The sequence below is a fragment of the Marmota monax genome, unplaced genomic scaffold (assembly GCF_021218885.2).
Source record: "Marmota monax isolate L192 unplaced genomic scaffold, Marmota_monax_Labrador192_F-V1.1 WCK01_AAM20220418_F8-fsc00024, whole genome shotgun sequence".
Taxonomy (NCBI): Eukaryota; Metazoa; Chordata; class Mammalia; order Rodentia; family Sciuridae; genus Marmota; species Marmota monax.
The window spans coordinates 9,407,317-9,423,402 of NW_026695224.1; the positions used below are offsets into that span (position 1 = coordinate 9,407,317).

At 47.0% G+C, this 16,086-nt stretch overlaps 1 protein-coding gene and 1 long non-coding RNA gene across 4 annotated transcripts in view; one reads left to right on the plus strand and one right to left on the minus strand.

Annotated features, from left to right (window-relative positions):
• The window catches only part of LOC124086747 (liver carboxylesterase 1), a 32,577-nt gene extending 24,589 nt beyond the window's left edge, over positions 1-7,988 (minus strand). The window contains exons 1-3 of one of the 3 annotated variants that reach the window (XM_046435246.2): positions 7,813-7,982; positions 3,860-4,064; positions 1,453-1,597 (exon numbers count right to left, since the gene is read on the minus strand). In XM_046435246.2, the coding sequence (XP_046291202.1) occupies positions 1,453-1,597; positions 3,860-4,064; positions 7,813-7,864 (402 nt within the window). In that variant the 5' untranslated portion in view covers positions 7,865-7,982. Of the gene's footprint in view, positions 1-1,452; positions 1,598-3,859; positions 4,068-7,812 lie in introns of all 3 variants that reach the window. The other 2 variants (XM_046435245.2, XM_058575891.1) reach the window with 2 other exon arrangements.
• A 132-nt stretch (positions 7,989-8,120) lies between these two features.
• LOC124086757 (uncharacterized) lies at positions 8,121-15,491 on the plus strand. The gene is made up of 3 exons (XR_006849906.2): positions 8,121-8,599; positions 8,730-8,822; positions 14,991-15,491. It is a non-coding gene; the product is annotated as an uncharacterized LOC124086757 (long non-coding RNA).
• The last annotated feature ends 595 nt before the right edge of the window (positions 15,492-16,086 follow it).

A 16,086-nucleotide genomic window follows, 5' to 3' on the forward strand; every position in this document is an offset into this window, starting at 1 on the left:
CTGGGTCACTGAACCTGCTTGAGACCCTGCAGCTAATAAGTGGCACAAGCATGACTTGAACCTGACCCAGGGGTCCCAGAGTCCACATGCTGAGGAGGAAGGTCCTGCTGCAGCTCTGACCTGTGTTCCAGGAGGCTCGCTCTACGCACTCAGCCAGCCCTGAGATGAAGCCGACCGCCATCATTAGACACTCACACGGGGATTCTTCCCTCTAGAGGAAGCAGAGGCTGAGGAGGTTGAGAACTTGCCCAAGACTCTCAGCCAGGCAAAGGCAGACCCAGGATCTAAACCCAGACCAGCGTCCATGGCTGCAGGGTCTCCTGCCTCCAGGGCCTGGGCGGAGTCAAGTTCACCCGAGAGTGAAGGCTGAGCCCAGGGACTGACTGGCAGTGGTGCCATGGAGAAGTTACAGTGCAGAGCAGATGGCAAGACCCTCGAAGGTGGGGCTGTGTGGTCATGGCTCCATGCCCCTCCTTTTCCCTAACCCCCAAGTGTAACTCTGTATATGGGGGCTCGGTGTCCATAAAAGAAGAATGAATGAATGAATGAACGAACGAACAAACGAACAAGGGAACCACTGTCCCAACCTCCTGTGGGGACATGTCGGACCAACTTTCATGCCCAAGTGTGAACCTCCTCCATCACTCCTCGGAACCGTGCCAGGGGGTTCTGGGGGACTGGATGAGTGCAGATGCCCTTCCGTTACCCCAGGTGTGGCTCGTTTTCCAGCGGGTCCTCCCTACCCGCCAGCCTTCACCTGGCAGGCGGCCCCATCCCTGGCCCTTCCTTTGTTGGGGAAATGCTGACTCATGGGCATCAGCCTGTGCCAAAGCAATCAGGAAGGGAGTGAGCTATAAGAGCCTTCCAGATGTTTGGCCAAAGGCAAGGAAAGGGCTTCCCACACCTCTCTCAGGGGACAGTGGAAGTGGGCATAGGTGGCGTGCTGCAGAGAGGTGAAGCACATGCTCCCCTTCCTAGTCTGTGCTCAGGGACACTAGTTTACAGACGAGAAGCCCCGAGCTCTTGTCCTGTCACCCTTCTATGTGACCTCCCTTCCCCCACCTTGGCCTCAGTTACTCCACCTGAAGAGGAAGGTTGGGTTGTTTGATTTTTCTCTAACTTATTTGAAATTATGTCTTTTCTGCCCTGGGGTTCACATTCTTGATCTAGTAACTAAGAGTGGCCATTCTCGACCTTCTGTTGGCATGAGAAAACATGAAGAGATTAATATGTGCATTCCTGACGTACTGCAGTCTCCCCACAGATGCTGAGGTCGCCAGGGGAAACCAAGGAAATGACCCCTTGTCTTTCCTGTGGTAAAGGAAGCTCAGGACCCCTGGCTCTCATGACCTGTGGTGCCCGTCACCCAAGCTGCCCTCACCTCTTCCTGTCTGCCCTAGTGGCTCCAGGACGCTGGCCCTCACAAATCTTGACAAATGGGGCCCAACTCACCGGCAGCCTGCTTTTCTTGGTCAAGTCGGCAGGAGTGTAAATATTCAGGTAGAGGCAGTCTTCGGAGAACCTGAAGGGAATGTTCTCCTTTCTGTTGGTAAAGAGCTCTGAGAGGACCTGCCCCCCCACTGCATCTTGGGAGCACCTGGGAAGGGAAGGAAGAAGGGCTCAGAGACTCAGCAAAATGGAGGTGGGAGGCGTCACCTGGGGCCCTTGCACTGAAGGTTTAAACTTCTAACTGGAGCTGCTATCACTGGACTTGAGACACTGGAGTGGGTGAGAAGCTGACTGGGGACTCCCTTGAGTCTCCCCAGATCATGTAGAGTGACAGGGACCTGGGACTTTTCCTCTTCCTGGAGGCTATAGGATATTCTGGTCTCTGCTTCAGCCACTGATGTGCTCTGTGACCTTTGGTGAATTCCTATCCTGCTCTGGGTCCCTACCTGCCGGGTCTAAATGAGTGGAGTGCTTTCTCTAAGGATCCTGCAACCCTGGCGTTCTAAGATTCTGTCATCTACCTACCCCAGACAGTCACTGTGGCTGCCCTGTGAAGAGATCTCTAAGATCCAGCATAGAATGGAGTGGGTGACATTTGCTGAGTTCTCCCAGAGGCCAGGCACTGACTGGAGTCCTTCTGATCTATTAACTACTTGAAGCCTCCAGTCAGCCCTAGGGTGTGGATTTTATCATTGTGCCTATTTAACAGAAGAGAAATTTGAGTCACAGGGAGGTTACACAACCTGCCCAAGGTCACATAGCCAGGCATATCCACTCTAGGTAGGACTTATATTTCCAAGTATGTAATAAGCAACATCTCCCAGTCTCAATAGATCCGAAGGCAGGTGATGCTACCCACCCCCATGAGAAGACCCTCAGGTGTCAGGAGGACTTAGCCATCAACTGGCAGAGTGGAACTAGCAAAAGCAACTTCCAGATTTATGTCCTCAGGAATTTTTACTGGATATCCAAAAGCAATGGACATAGGATTTGCAAAGATTGAAATTCAAATGTCAAAAGAGAGATATCTAGATAAATGTAAAATATCTAATATCTAGATAAATGTAAAATAAAGACCAACATTATATTCATCATTGTTATTATATGTTATTCTTTTGTTTACCTAAGTGCCCAAAAGCATTCTTTTAATAAACCCAGACATTGGCAAGAGTCTGCTGAATGAAGGTTTTCATATGTCAGGGTAAGGAGTGGACACAGTTGGAATATTTCAGGGTGGGGGGATTACAAAAATGTGCAGATGCTATGTATGACTCAGAAATGACACTTCTTGGTACTTATCCTAAAATATCCAGGAATGCATGTAATGATTTAGTTACAACATATTCCTTGTGGTGTTGTTTATAATGTCAAGAACAACAAAACCAACTTACTAAACCCAAAAAAATGTTAGTTAAATCAATTACTTTTCAAGACCAAATTTTATGCAGCTGTTGAATGTCAGGCTGGGATACTTGAAGGCACAAAATGATCTTTATGGTCCATGAGCAAGTTGTCATTCCTACCATGCATGTGTGATCCATTTCCAAGGGAGGAAGTATAGAGTCGGCGACAGAATGGGAACACAAGTAGGAGCAAGTCTCTCTGGCTGGTGAAACTATACGTGAACTTACTATTTCTGCCTTTGCTTCTCTGTGTTTCCTAACTAATCTGGAAAGTGTGTGTAACATCCTTGCAACCAGGGAGTTAAAAACAGCACATATTATTTTATAAAGAAAGATAATGGAAGAAAGTGCCCAGAAGAGGGAACCTGGTCACCCATGGAAATGCTTGGCTAAGGAGATGAATAATGTCAGAACTGATACCCAAGGGGCTCTGAAGTGCTTTGGGCATCTGTGCCCAGGTGGCCAGAGTGCCTGGGCACACCAACCACTACTCTGTCGTGATTAGGTGTCTAGACTCACCTGGGAGTTGAGGACATGTCAGGTTCATGCAGCCTGGAATCACCTGCACTCCCCCCCACACACACACCTCCACCACCCCACACCCCAACCAAACCAAGAAGAAATAAAACTTCACACCTCCCTCACTGGCTCAACAGCTCCTTTTACAAAGCACTGATCATATGCTAATATATCCCATGATACATCTTTTTTTTTCCACTTTGCATATTGTGTATTAGCTGCCTCTCTGTCCTCAAATGCAAGCTTCACAAAGGGAGGATCTTTTGTTCACAAGTGGATTCTAAGAACTGAGAACAAGGGTGGCACAGAATACTCAAGAACCTTGTGTTGCATAAAGGGCTCTAGAAACCCCTGAGAGGTCCAGGAGGCCTCAGGGCTCTGCAGTGTTCTAGAAGATTCCAGGAGAAAGCAGAGCCAAGCCCAGGATGGCCTCCACCCCCTCCTGCAGCACCGAGGGACAAACCCCCCTGGGACAGGCCACCACTTACATAGGAGGGTAGGAGGTGGTGTTCTTCACAGATCTCCAGGGCTCTGCTGGCTGCGGTGGAGCAAATCTCAGGGGCCCAAGAGGGGGCTTGGCAAAGGGGACGCCCAGGAAGACGGCCACGGGCTGCGCAGATCCTTCCAGGCTGACGTACTTCCCCAGGACTTTGCCGTGCACCGTGTCCACCACGGGGGGCGAGGATGGGTGTCCTGCTGGACATGGGGAGCAAATGAGGACATTAGAGGGGAAAGGCCAGAAATGGGTTCCAGGTGGGGTTGGCCACATTCTAGGTACGTGAAAAAGTCATCTATGCCCTCTAGGCCTCAGGACAATGTGAAATAAGGAGGAGGAAATGTGCAACCTAAGTAAAAGGATTCAGTGAAGGACTTAGAATTGAAATATAAACACATCCAGTCAAAAGTCAACGGAATAAGGAGAGCTTCTGGGAACGAACAAGGCCTTGGTTTCCCTCTTAGAAGCTTCTGGGAGCATGCATCCAGAGGTGCTGAGCTGCATACTGGTTGAGGGGACGAACAAGTGGGGGCCCTGTTCTCAGGAGGGCTGACCTTGGGGGAGAAGGAGCCACAGATACACTTGACCTGAAGCCCGGGAGAAAGAGGCCACGTCCTGGTGGGGGACCAGGGAGGGGCTGCAGGAGGGAGAAGAGGGAGCCAGGCCTTCTGATCCCATGGAGCTGGGACTTGCAGAGAGGAGACAAGAATGAGGGAAGATGGAATGAGGGGGGAAAGCTGAAATAAGAGACAGCGCAGAGGTTCATAGATAGAAAAATGCAGGCTCTGGCTGGACACTGGTGAGTGGGCTGTGGGTACAGAGGGAGTCCAGGTGCAGGGGGAGATGACTCTGGAATGAACAGGTGCATGACAGGGAGGGCCTTGAATGCCAGGCTAAGGGATTAGGTTTCATTTATTGGACAAACAAACATCAGGAATAATTTTGGAATGAAGGACACAATAAGCTTCTAGAATGTACTATGAGCTCTAAGAAGGGCCATTTATAAAGAGAGAGAGAGACTGGGTGTCAGGTTCCTGCTGCTCCATTCCCTCCATTCTTGACACCTGTGCTCCTCGTCTCCCTTCGGCTTCCTCGCCTGACTCGGTTCCACCTGCTTCGGGAGCAGAGTGAACTAACCTGATCTTCCTTCCTGAGGCAGGTGGATTTCAGACACCCCACCATGGCCACCCTGAAGTCCTGTCTTGTCTGTCCTCAATGACCTCAGTTTCTGAGAGCACCCATCACAGGACATGGTTACTATCCTCCTGTCCCAGGATGCTCCTCTTCGGATACAGACAATATGGCAACATTCCCCGCAAAGCGTGTGGCCAGAAAAGAAAAGAATAATTCAGATGTGTTCTACCAGAAGAAGAATTAATGGAAAGTTTTTATGGGAAATCCACTTACAATAGCACCAATAGCCAGTTCCATACTGTGGGCACTTGGGCTGTTTTGTTGTTGTTGTTGCAAATCACTGGACACCACACCAGGATGGACATTCTGGAGGCAAGGATACTCAGTCCCTGACTTACAGTGCCTTAACTTAGCATTTTTTAAAATGTTAAGATCATGAGTTTTCTTACGATCAAGATGAATAACTAACAGCCCTGGAAACCATGATACAAAGCCATTCCACGCCTCCTGGTATAAAGAGTGAAGCCCATGCTTTTTTCCTTATGACACGTGACTAATTATTACCAATAACACCGAGACGTCCTTCTAGGAAGCTTATATTCAGTGAGATGTCTGTGGATACAGACGGTGCAGGTCGCTTTTTTTTTTTCTTTTTTTTTGGTGTAGAGCCAGATTTTTGTACTGAAGATAGATACCTGTTTTATATATTTAGGAGAAAAAAATCATAAAGAAACATGGAGGTGCATAACATGAGGGATTTTGATGGAGGATTTGGTAGCTGCCAAGATCAGTTTATGGGGGCTGTGGAGGGAGAAGAAGACTGAAGGGCAGGCATGTGAACATGGCTCTGTGTCAGGCAGGGTCACTGGGGACGTCAGTGAGATGTCCTGGCAAGAGACCACAGGACCAGGGCACCTCCGGACTGGAAGGAGGTGGGTGAGGGGCGGGGGATGGTCCCCCTGGAGGTGAGGGTGCACACCATGGATGTGTGTGGCTCACTGCCGGGGCCAGGGCGAGAGGAGAGCAGGAGCGGAGAATGGGGCTCAGAGGCAGCTTCAGCTGAGGTTGGGAGCACCCACAGGGGAGGTGGATGGAGGAGGGTGGGAAGAGGAGCTGAAGGAGGGCGAAGTCTGAGCAGATATCTGAGGACATGGCCTCTGTTACCTCAGTGACCACCTTCAACCCAGATAAAGTGGGTAGAAGCCAGAGAGCCCCAGATAGAAATATGGGCAGACAGGGTGGGAGGCATAAACAAGATTGTGACAACAGCAGGCATCTCTTGGGTCATGTGGGATGTGCACATACTGAGCACTTTCTGTGTACCCGATGTGCCTTCCAGCTGCTTTACATTATTCCTCAAAAGAGCTTCACCTGGTGAGTGTCCATAAGCCCACTGGACAGATGGGCAAACGGGATTCGGAAGCAGCCTATAGGAACTTCCTAGGTGGAAACGGGATGGCATTTGCTGGGGTAACCAACAAAAAGGAATGTTCAACCCCAAATTTGGGTCTTCTCTTACTCTGCCTAACCCTCATTGCCAGTCCTCCTAAGTGTCACCTAGCCAGAGAGAAGATAATACCCAGACGGGGCCTCGGTTGCCAAGGCACTGATGTCCAGAGCACAGGTTCTGGATTCAAGAGCCAGAAACAGACCAGCGCAAGGCTTCCCAGGTGAACTTGGGAGAAGACATTTCTCGGAGTCTCAGTTTCTCTGTCCATAAAGTGGCACAGATGTGTGCTGTGGTCCATTTTGCTGAACCCCTGTGTTAACCGTGGATTTATTTTCTGTCTCTAATGCCTTGGTGGGTGAGGTCTTGCTGATCTTTGAGGAACTACTGCTCCTTGGGTCCACACCCCAGCCACCTCCTTTATTATGGTCTCATAACCTGGGCCAGTATCCTCCTGCCCAAACCACCCAGAACTAGGAGCCAGAACAAAGTCCACTCAAATAATTCCAACAGGCCAACCCTATGCCAGCTTCCTCTGCCTCTCCCCTTCTGGGAAAAACCAAAACAACCATTTTGTACCTGTTGACCTCCTCTCCCTCTGCCTCCTGACTGACCTCAGTAGGTCCCTTTGTGTCTTGTCCACCCCAGTGGTGTCTCCAACCTCTTGGGTACTGGAGTGACAAACTAAATTTTCAACAGTCAAAAGCTTCTGGCCTGATGTTACCATATGTCAAGTTTCCTAATAACACACTCCACTTTAGATCAGTACCTTTATCCTTTTTCTACCTCCTACAGACCAGACACCATTCTAAGTGCTTCAAAAAGCACCACCCGCTTCATCCTGACTACAGCCTGATAAGGTGGGTACTACTTCATGCCTATTTTAGGGACAGGAAATCCAGGCACAGCTAAGTTAAGTATCTGGCCCAAGGACACCCAGCTTGGAAGTGCAGAGCTGGGATTCACTTAGTCAGGTTCCTGAGATGATGCTTTTAATATTCTGCTAAGCCCTTCTCCCCCATGGCCCAGATCTCCTCTAATAATCAAGCGCGGAAGTAGGAGGGAGGACCTCTCTTAATTCCTCGAGTGAAATTTGAGTTTATCTCATTGCCCTCCTGACCCTGACGCATGAAGCAGGAGGGCCAGGTGTTTATCGTACCCTGAGTCTTCTTGTGGCCAAGGCTGGCTGAGCTTCACTACTCCAAGTCTGTTTTCAAGTTCAAGTCCAGTTCCAAGTCTAGAGGGAGAACAAGATTGTGGAACTGGAGCTGCATGTCTTTGTCCTTTAGTTATCGCCACCCATCTCAGCCCAGGACAAGGATTTCCCCTGTGTGCCCTGGTATTTATATTTCAGAAGGACTCACCCCATGCCGCGCAAGCAGAGAGAGAAGCCAAGACCAAAGTATAGAGCCACATCCTGGAAGGACAGCCGTTCTGGGGTCAGTGAGTCTCTATGCTGCTCAGAGGCAATGCACTGGTACCACCCTAAGCTCAAGACCTGCCCCTGAATCCTGCCTACCCAGGCCAATTGCATAACCTAAAATGACAGAAAAGCTCTCCCTCCCTCTGGCACCTCTTGGGACCTCCAAGTCACGCCCATAGCTCTTCTCTTGTATCTGAACAGTCTGTACCAAACTCTTAGATTACAGAGGGCCACAAACTCGTCCAACAACTTCTTACATAAGAATTTCTCCCTGGTAGAACTCTAACCTCAGTGCACTTTGAGCTTCCCAAAGCGGGCACCAGGAAACTGAACCCTGAAACAAGGCAAAACTTTGGTCTGGGGTCCTCAGAACAAGCTGGGACATTGTAGAGCAACTCCCAGCTCCAAAGCTGCTCAGCTGAGAGATTAGGGACATCTCTTAGCCTCCTCAGGCTGCTATTTCCTAGAATTCCAGGCTCTGACATTTGGAAGTGATCATCCAGTCCTCTTCTGATGTCTAAATTAGTTTTGCTTTGTGTCTGCATGGTGACCCAGGCTCCCACACACAACTATGGTCAGGAAACTCACTACATTTTGGTGCAGCAATTTTTGGATATAATATTCTTCCAGTAAATGAATTCCATATACCTCAAATCCTTGGCTCTCATTATGTCTCCATTTTATCCATTCCTTCTTCAAACATTTACCCACATACCTGGTGCATACAGGTAAGTACAAAAACAGGCTCCAACCTCTACTCTGTGTGCAATTTTAGCCTTTTCAGGTTATGGATGCTTTTCTCAGTTACAGAGAAAAAGGAAAACGTATATAATATTGGTTTCTAATTTAACTTTTTAGTTTCTGTCTGTCCAAAGACCCTCTTGACCAATGTCCTGAGTGGAGAGCTCAGCATGTTATCCCTGTTACAGTGCTGCCCCCTGCTGGACACTGGTAAGTACACAGGTGAAGACAGGTCTGGTTGTCTCTAAAGCTTTTTGCTTTGATTTAATTTAATCAAAGATTGGGGCTAGGAAAGACACTTTCTGTAAAATATTAAAGTTGTTTACAATGAAAGTAATGATTAGATATTTGAGAGTATTACAATAATGGAAAGGCAAAGATGATTTCAAACTCTGACAGGTACTTGTATTACTGATGTATCTGAAGTGACATGGCTCTTTAGGAGAGGGAATTTATAAAACATAAAAGGAGTCATTCATAAAGGGCCTTGCTTTCATCCAAGGTCATCTCCTTCTGAAAATATTTCTAAAGTGTGTTCAAATTAGTTAGACATGACAGTAGAGTGCATTTGGACACATTGTATACAAATGGAGCACAACTTCTCTTTCCTCTGGCTGTATGTGGTGCAGAATCACACTGGTATAATAATAATAATAATAATATGAGTATATAGGGTAATAATGTCTGTCTCATTCCACCATCCTTCCTACCCCCACACCCTGTCCCCTCCCCTTATTCCCCTCTGCCCTATCCAAAGTTCATAGTTTAGCTATTGCGAATAGAGCTGCTAGAAACATTCATATGTCTGCATCACTGTAGTATGCTGATTTTAAGTCTTCTGGGTATGGACAGAGGAGTGGGATAACTGGTTCTATTAAAATGGTGGTTCCATTAAACAGTATGATATTGGCATCAAAATAGACATGTAGACAAATGGTACAGAATAGAGGACAGAGATAAACCCAAATAAATACGGTTATCTCATACTAGACAAAGGTGCCAGAGACATACCTTAGAGAAAAGTTAGTCTCTTCAACAAATGTTGCTGGGAAAACTGGTAATCCATATGCAGCAAAATGAAGATCAAGCTTTATCTCTCACCATGCACAAAAATCAACTCAAAGTGGATTAAAGACAGGCACTAAAACAGAGACCCTGAGCCTAACAGAAGAAAAAGTAGGACCAAATCTTCATCATGTCAGCGTAGGAGATGACTTCCTTAACAAGACTCCTAAAGTGCAAGAAATAAAATCAAGAATCAGTAAATGGGATGCATTTGAACTAAAAAGCTTTTTATCAGCAAAGGAAACAATCAATAACATGAATAGAGATCCTAAAGAATGGGAGAAAATTCTTGGGGCTAGGAAAGACACTTTCCACACACACCTCAAACAGAGCAGTCATCTCCGGGATATAGAAAGAATTAAAAAAACTTATCACCAAAAAAAAAAAAAACAAAAAAAACAAACAAACAACCCCATCAATAAATGGGCCAAGGAACTGAACAGACACTTCACAGAAGAAGAAATACAATTGAACAATAAATATATGAAAAAACAATGTTCATCAGCTCTGGCAATTAGAGAAATGCAAATCAAAACTACTCTAAGATTTCATCTCACTCCAGTCAGAATGGCAATTATCAAGAATACAAGCAACAATAAGTGTTGGCGAGGATGTGGGGGAAAAGGCACACTCATGCAATGCTGGTGGGACTGCAAATTGGTGCAACCACTATGGAAAGCAACATGGATGCTCATTCTTTTTAAAATCTCGAGGCCATAATTAATATTCAAAAATTGGCAAGTAAGATGGTGGCAAGATCCTTGACTAAGATGGGCAATCTCCTCCCAGAGGCACACCAAGTACCTGCTCCTAAAACCAATAAAATCCGGTAAAAGATCATAATGCCCACTTTTAGTATAATAAAATAAAAATATTGAAAAAGCAAAAAGTATTGTGATACCTGCATCACCTTGTTCCAACTCCACGTAGCCCATGGTGGAGACAAGTGGCTCTCATTTTGGGAAGTCTAGAAGCCCAGGACCAGGTCTGCCATTGTGAAATTCAGTAGTGGGCAAAGCCCCACAACTCCTATCACAGGGCCGAAACTCACAGATTGAACTTCCAAGTTCAAACTCAAATTGAACTTCCAATTACTTGTTGATCCAAGTAATTTACTGCCTCTGCAACCAATCAATTTAGGGTTCTTTCCTTAAATTCAGACAGAAATCACCAACAGGCAAAGTGAAGCTCCCATCACATCGACAGCTCTAAGCTTTGAGGGCTAGCGGCTCTCAGCTCATTGGGTTGGGAACTCTTCCTGCTGATCATGCTGCAGCCAGAACTGATAGCTCTTCCTGTAAGTCTCCCAGCAGACAGAGCTAACAGCTCTCTCAGCAGCTTTTCTATAGCTCTTGGCAGCTCTCTGGCTTGTAGCCATTCTCAGGCCTACCACCCCTTAGTGTTACCAGCTGTTAATATGACCAACTTACCTTGCTCTGCTTGAGATAGAAACTACAGGAGAAAAGCTGGGTGTGGTGGTGCCCACCTGTAATCCTAGCAGCTTGGGAGGCTTGAGACAGGAGGATTGTGAGTTCAAAGCCAGCCTCAGCAACAGTGAGGCATTAAAGCAACTCAGTGAGACTCAGTCTCTAAATAAAATACAAAATAGGGCTTGATGTGGCTCAGTGGTTGAGTGCACCTGGGCTCAATCCCTGGTACCTACCCATCCCCCCAAAAAGAATAAAAAAGAAATTACAGAAAAAGTAAAACCCTCTGAAAGAGGCTTTATTAGAACTTAATGCTGCAGCAGGAAGGGAGCGGTACTTGGGAGAGAGATTTATGCCGACTGATCTGATGAGGAGGGATGCTTATACAGACCAAAAGGAAGGCCCATGCAGTCACAGTCTCCTGTCTGCTAACTTCAGAAGTTTTGCATAGTCGTGCCAGTCTTCCTAGCTGTATTGGGCCCACCTGGCTGTCATAGACGGGCTCTTCACAGGCCAAAGTGGAGACATCTGAATGGGCTACAGAGGGAAAGAATCATTCAGAGAAGCTGCAGAGCCTCCGAAGCTACTGCAGCCAAAGCAAAGTCTCCCAGAATATTTATGGAGCATGTGATGAGGCTGTAGCTGTTGTGATGGCCGCCTGGCTGGACGGCTAAAGAATCAGTTACCTCACTATGCTTCAGGACAGGGGTTGCATCCAAGTGCCCGGATGTTGAGGAGGGGTCTGGAGGCTGACCAAGCCAGGACACTAATACCCATTCCTCCAGCCCCAGAAAGCTTTAGCCACGAACAAAAAAAGCACTAATTTATATGCAGAAAGCATAAACAGAGTGATATCAAAAAATACCCTTTTAAGGAAGATTTGAACTTTCCAGTATGTCTTACCTCCATCGCCCCTCCTTTAATCTTGAGGGTAGAACAGAGAGTAGGGCACAAAAGCTAGCACAGAGCTTTATCTTGGATCCAGTTCCAGGCCTGCCACCGTATAGAAATCAAAGTCCCCATACACAGAACAGATCACAGAGCCTCTAGAAAGACTCTACCCGTCAGGTGGAGACCTATGCACCAGACCCACACTTTGGCCACATCAGTTCCAGCCCCTGAATGGGCCTGGGCCACACTTCCTTCCTCCCAAGACTGCACAAGCTCCCACAGTTGTGAGACCCAGGCATGACCCAGCCAAGAGCCAGACTTTAAGGCCAACCTTGGGCAACTGCTATCACCAGGCCAGTGCTTGCAGCTAGTGTTCTAGAACTCCCAGCAATGTCCGAGTGTGCCTTTTCCCCCACATCCTCGCCAACACTTATTGTTTTTTGTTTTCTTGATAGCTGCCATTCTGACTTGTGAGATGAAATCTTAGAGTAGTTTTGATTTGCAGTTCTCTAATTACTAGAGAAGTTGAACATTTTTTCATATATTTGTTGATAGATTGTATATCTTCTTCTGACAAGTGTCTGTTCAGGTTCCTTATCCTATTTATTTGTTATTTTGGTGTTAAGGTTTTTGAATGCTTGATATATCCTAGAGATTAGTGCTCTATCTGATGTGCTTGTGGTAAAGGTTTGCTCCCATTCTGTAGGCTCTCTATTCACCTCACTGATTGTTTCTTTTGCTGAGAACAAGCTTTTTAGTTTGGATTAATTCCATTTATTGATTCTTGGTTTTAATTCTTGCACTATAAGAGTCTTATTTAGGGAGTTGGGACCTGAACCAACAAGATGGAGATTTGGGCCTACTTTTTCTTCCATTAGGCTCAAGGTCTCTGGTTTAACTCCTAGGTCCTTGATCCACTTTGAGTTGAGTTTGTGCATGGTGAGAGATCAAGGTTTAATTTCATTTTGTTACATATGGATTTCCAGTTTTCTCAGCACCATTTGTTGAAGAGGCTATCTTTTCTCCGATGTACACTTTTGGGTCCCTTTGTCTAATATAAGATAACTGTAGTTATTTGGGTTAGTCTCTGTGTCCACTATTCTATACCATTGGTCTATAGGTCTATTTTGGTGCCGATACCATGCTGTTTTTGTTACTATTGCTCTGTGGTATAGTTTAAAGTCTGTAATAGTGATGCCACCTGCTTCACTCTTCTTGCTAAGGATTGTTTTGGCTATTCTGGGACTCTTATTTTTCCAGATGAATTTCATGATTGCTTTTTCTATTTCTATGAGGAGTCTCTATCTCTTTCTTGAAATAATCTGTGCTACCTGTATTTGCTCTCTTATCTCTTTGTTGGAATGATCAATTTTTGCCTGTACTTGCTCTGTTAGGTCATTCTTTAATTCCCAGATCATTTTAGTGATGTACATTCTGAACTCCTTTTCTGACATTTCATCTACTGCGCTGTCCATGGGTCTATTATTGTTGTATCTTGGTTTATTTGGGGCACTTTCCTCCCTGTTTTTTTCATGCTGTCTGTGTCTTCCTCTCTTGCAGTGCAGACCTGAGCTATTGCAGCTTCTAACCTGTAATCTTGTAGTGTCCCTGCAGGCTACCAATACCTCATCTTAAAGGGAGATTTCAAAGTTTACAGCACCCAATGCAACCCGTATGCAGCCATAGATCAATTAGGTTTTATTTTGACATCTACTGTTTTGTCGCTATAAACAGAAAGGATGAATTTGGTTATCTTTTATCAGGTAACCAGTAATTTTGCATAAGGATTTACAGTTTCTAATGGTGGGCAGAGGGGGTTGGTAGGCTGTGATGTTTATGAGGCAGGATGTGAGAATATAGAGGTATTAGATTAAAGGACCAATGAAAGGGTAATCAAAAGTGTTGGCTGTTAGCAGGAGAAAAAAGAGAGTATGGCGACCCCATGCAGGTCTCCCTGTTGCCTCTGCAAGCAGATGGTGTCTGTTAGCACACCTAGTAGGGATACCAGTGGTGCATAGGGACTCACAGGGACCTTGGTGATGGTCTTCCAGGTCCTGGTTCTTGTCCCTAGATGGAAGCACCCGTGTCACTGGTTGATGGTGGTAGTAGTTTCAAGCCTGTAGGTACCATAACATTGGGCTTCCAGGCCCCCATCAGCGTCCCAAGGTGGAAGCTGCCCCAGCTAAAGATGGCGGAGGCAGCAGTAACCCAAGATGGCGGTGGAGATGTCCCAAGATGGAAGCAACCACTTTCAGGACTGGGAGGATAGGCTGTGCAATGGCATTGGGTGGCCTATTCGGTGATGCTGCAGTGTTGTCTGCAGTGCTGCAAGGGGCAGCTGCCTTGGCCCTGACCAATGTCCCACAGGGGAGATTACCACGTGGGGAGGGCTATGGCGATGGCTGCTATTGGGAGTAGCCCTGGCTCCAAAGAGTAACTTCCCCATTGCCCAAGTAGAGCCATCCAATGGTGAGCCCTGCTGGCTCACATGATCCTTACCCACAAATCAGACTAGCCCTGCTGGCTCACATGATCCTTACTCACCAATCAGATTAGCCCTGCTGGCCCACAAGATCCTTACCCACCAATTAGACTAACCCTGCTGACTCACATAATCCTTACCCACCAATCAGAAAGCACCCCATGCCAACTGTCAAACCATTAAACTATTAAACTGTCATAACTGTCAATGCCCCCACCCCATAAATATGCAGAGCTGTTCCTCAATAAACGGGCATTTTCTCTAATGATGAGCCTTCTTCATTCTTTCAGCTACAATGGCCCAAAGTGGAGGAGGTTTGGGTGAAGCCACCTGTTGGTGAATAAGGAACCACAACATGTGTGGCACAGTATTCCTCTCAGGTCTCCCGGTGGCTGCACACAGGGGGCAGGCCTCTCCAGTCCTTTTTTTTTTTTATATATCCAATCCCAACCTCAGTTTTAGGCCCAGCTGCCCTTCATAGGGGACCTCCACACCTCTGCTCTCCTCCAACAGATTTCTGGCACTTGTTACCTGGTATCTGCTGACTCAAGAGGCATCCTGGAGTGGCTCCTCTAGTCCTGGTCCTGCCTCCATGCCCAGGGACCCTGTGATCCTCAGATGTGAAGATGGGGTATTCTCAGTGATCCTGACTGTTGGGAGTCGCCCTGGCTCCAAAGACTAACTTCCCCATCCCCGGAAAAGGGTCATCCAATGGTGAGCCCTGTTGGCTCACATGATCCTTACCCACCAATCAGACTAGACCTGCTGACTCACATGATCTTTACCCACCAATCAGACTAGCCCTGCTGGCTCACATGATTCTTACCCACCAATCAGACTAGCCCTGCTGGCTCACATGATCCTTACCCACTAATCAGACTAGCCCTGCTTACTCACATGATCCTTACCCACCAATCAGAAAGCACCCCGTGCCAACCGTCAAACCATTAAACTGTTAAACTATCATACCTGTCATAACCCCCGGATCTATAAATATGCAGAGCTGTTCCTCAATAAACGGGAATTTTCTTCGACAACAAGCCTTGTTCGTTCTTTCGTTGGTGCTGAAACCTGGGAGAGGGGATGCCTCGCTGCTCAACGGCCCCCTCTCTCAAGGCTTTCCATTCTCGTCCACTCTTTCGAGCGCTACTATTACTCACACAACACCGGCTCTTCAGTAGGTGAGTTCCCCTATCAGGTATCCAACTTCAGACAGGCTACGCAGGAGCTTTGACTGTGATCATCTGGCAAACCTCTGATGCCCAATCTGGAGGAGAGAATGCACCCCACCACCACCTTCACGGTTACAGTGGACTCTCTGGAACCCGGTTCATGAGCAAGAAGTCCTGAGGGGTAGAGAACAGGCACTCCTCTCTCTCTCTCTCTCTCTCTCTCTCTCTCTCTCTCTCAACCACCCTTGTCCCTCTCCCAACCTATGGGGGCCTCATCTTCCCTCCCTGCAGACTCCCCCTTATTAAATTCTGTACACAAGTTTGGCCTTACTGTCAATTAGACAATCAAAGTCAACGGCCCCCAGGAGGATCCCTAGATCCCGTAATTCTCAGAGATCTGTTTAACTTCTGTGAGCGCTCGAAAAAGTGGAAGGAGA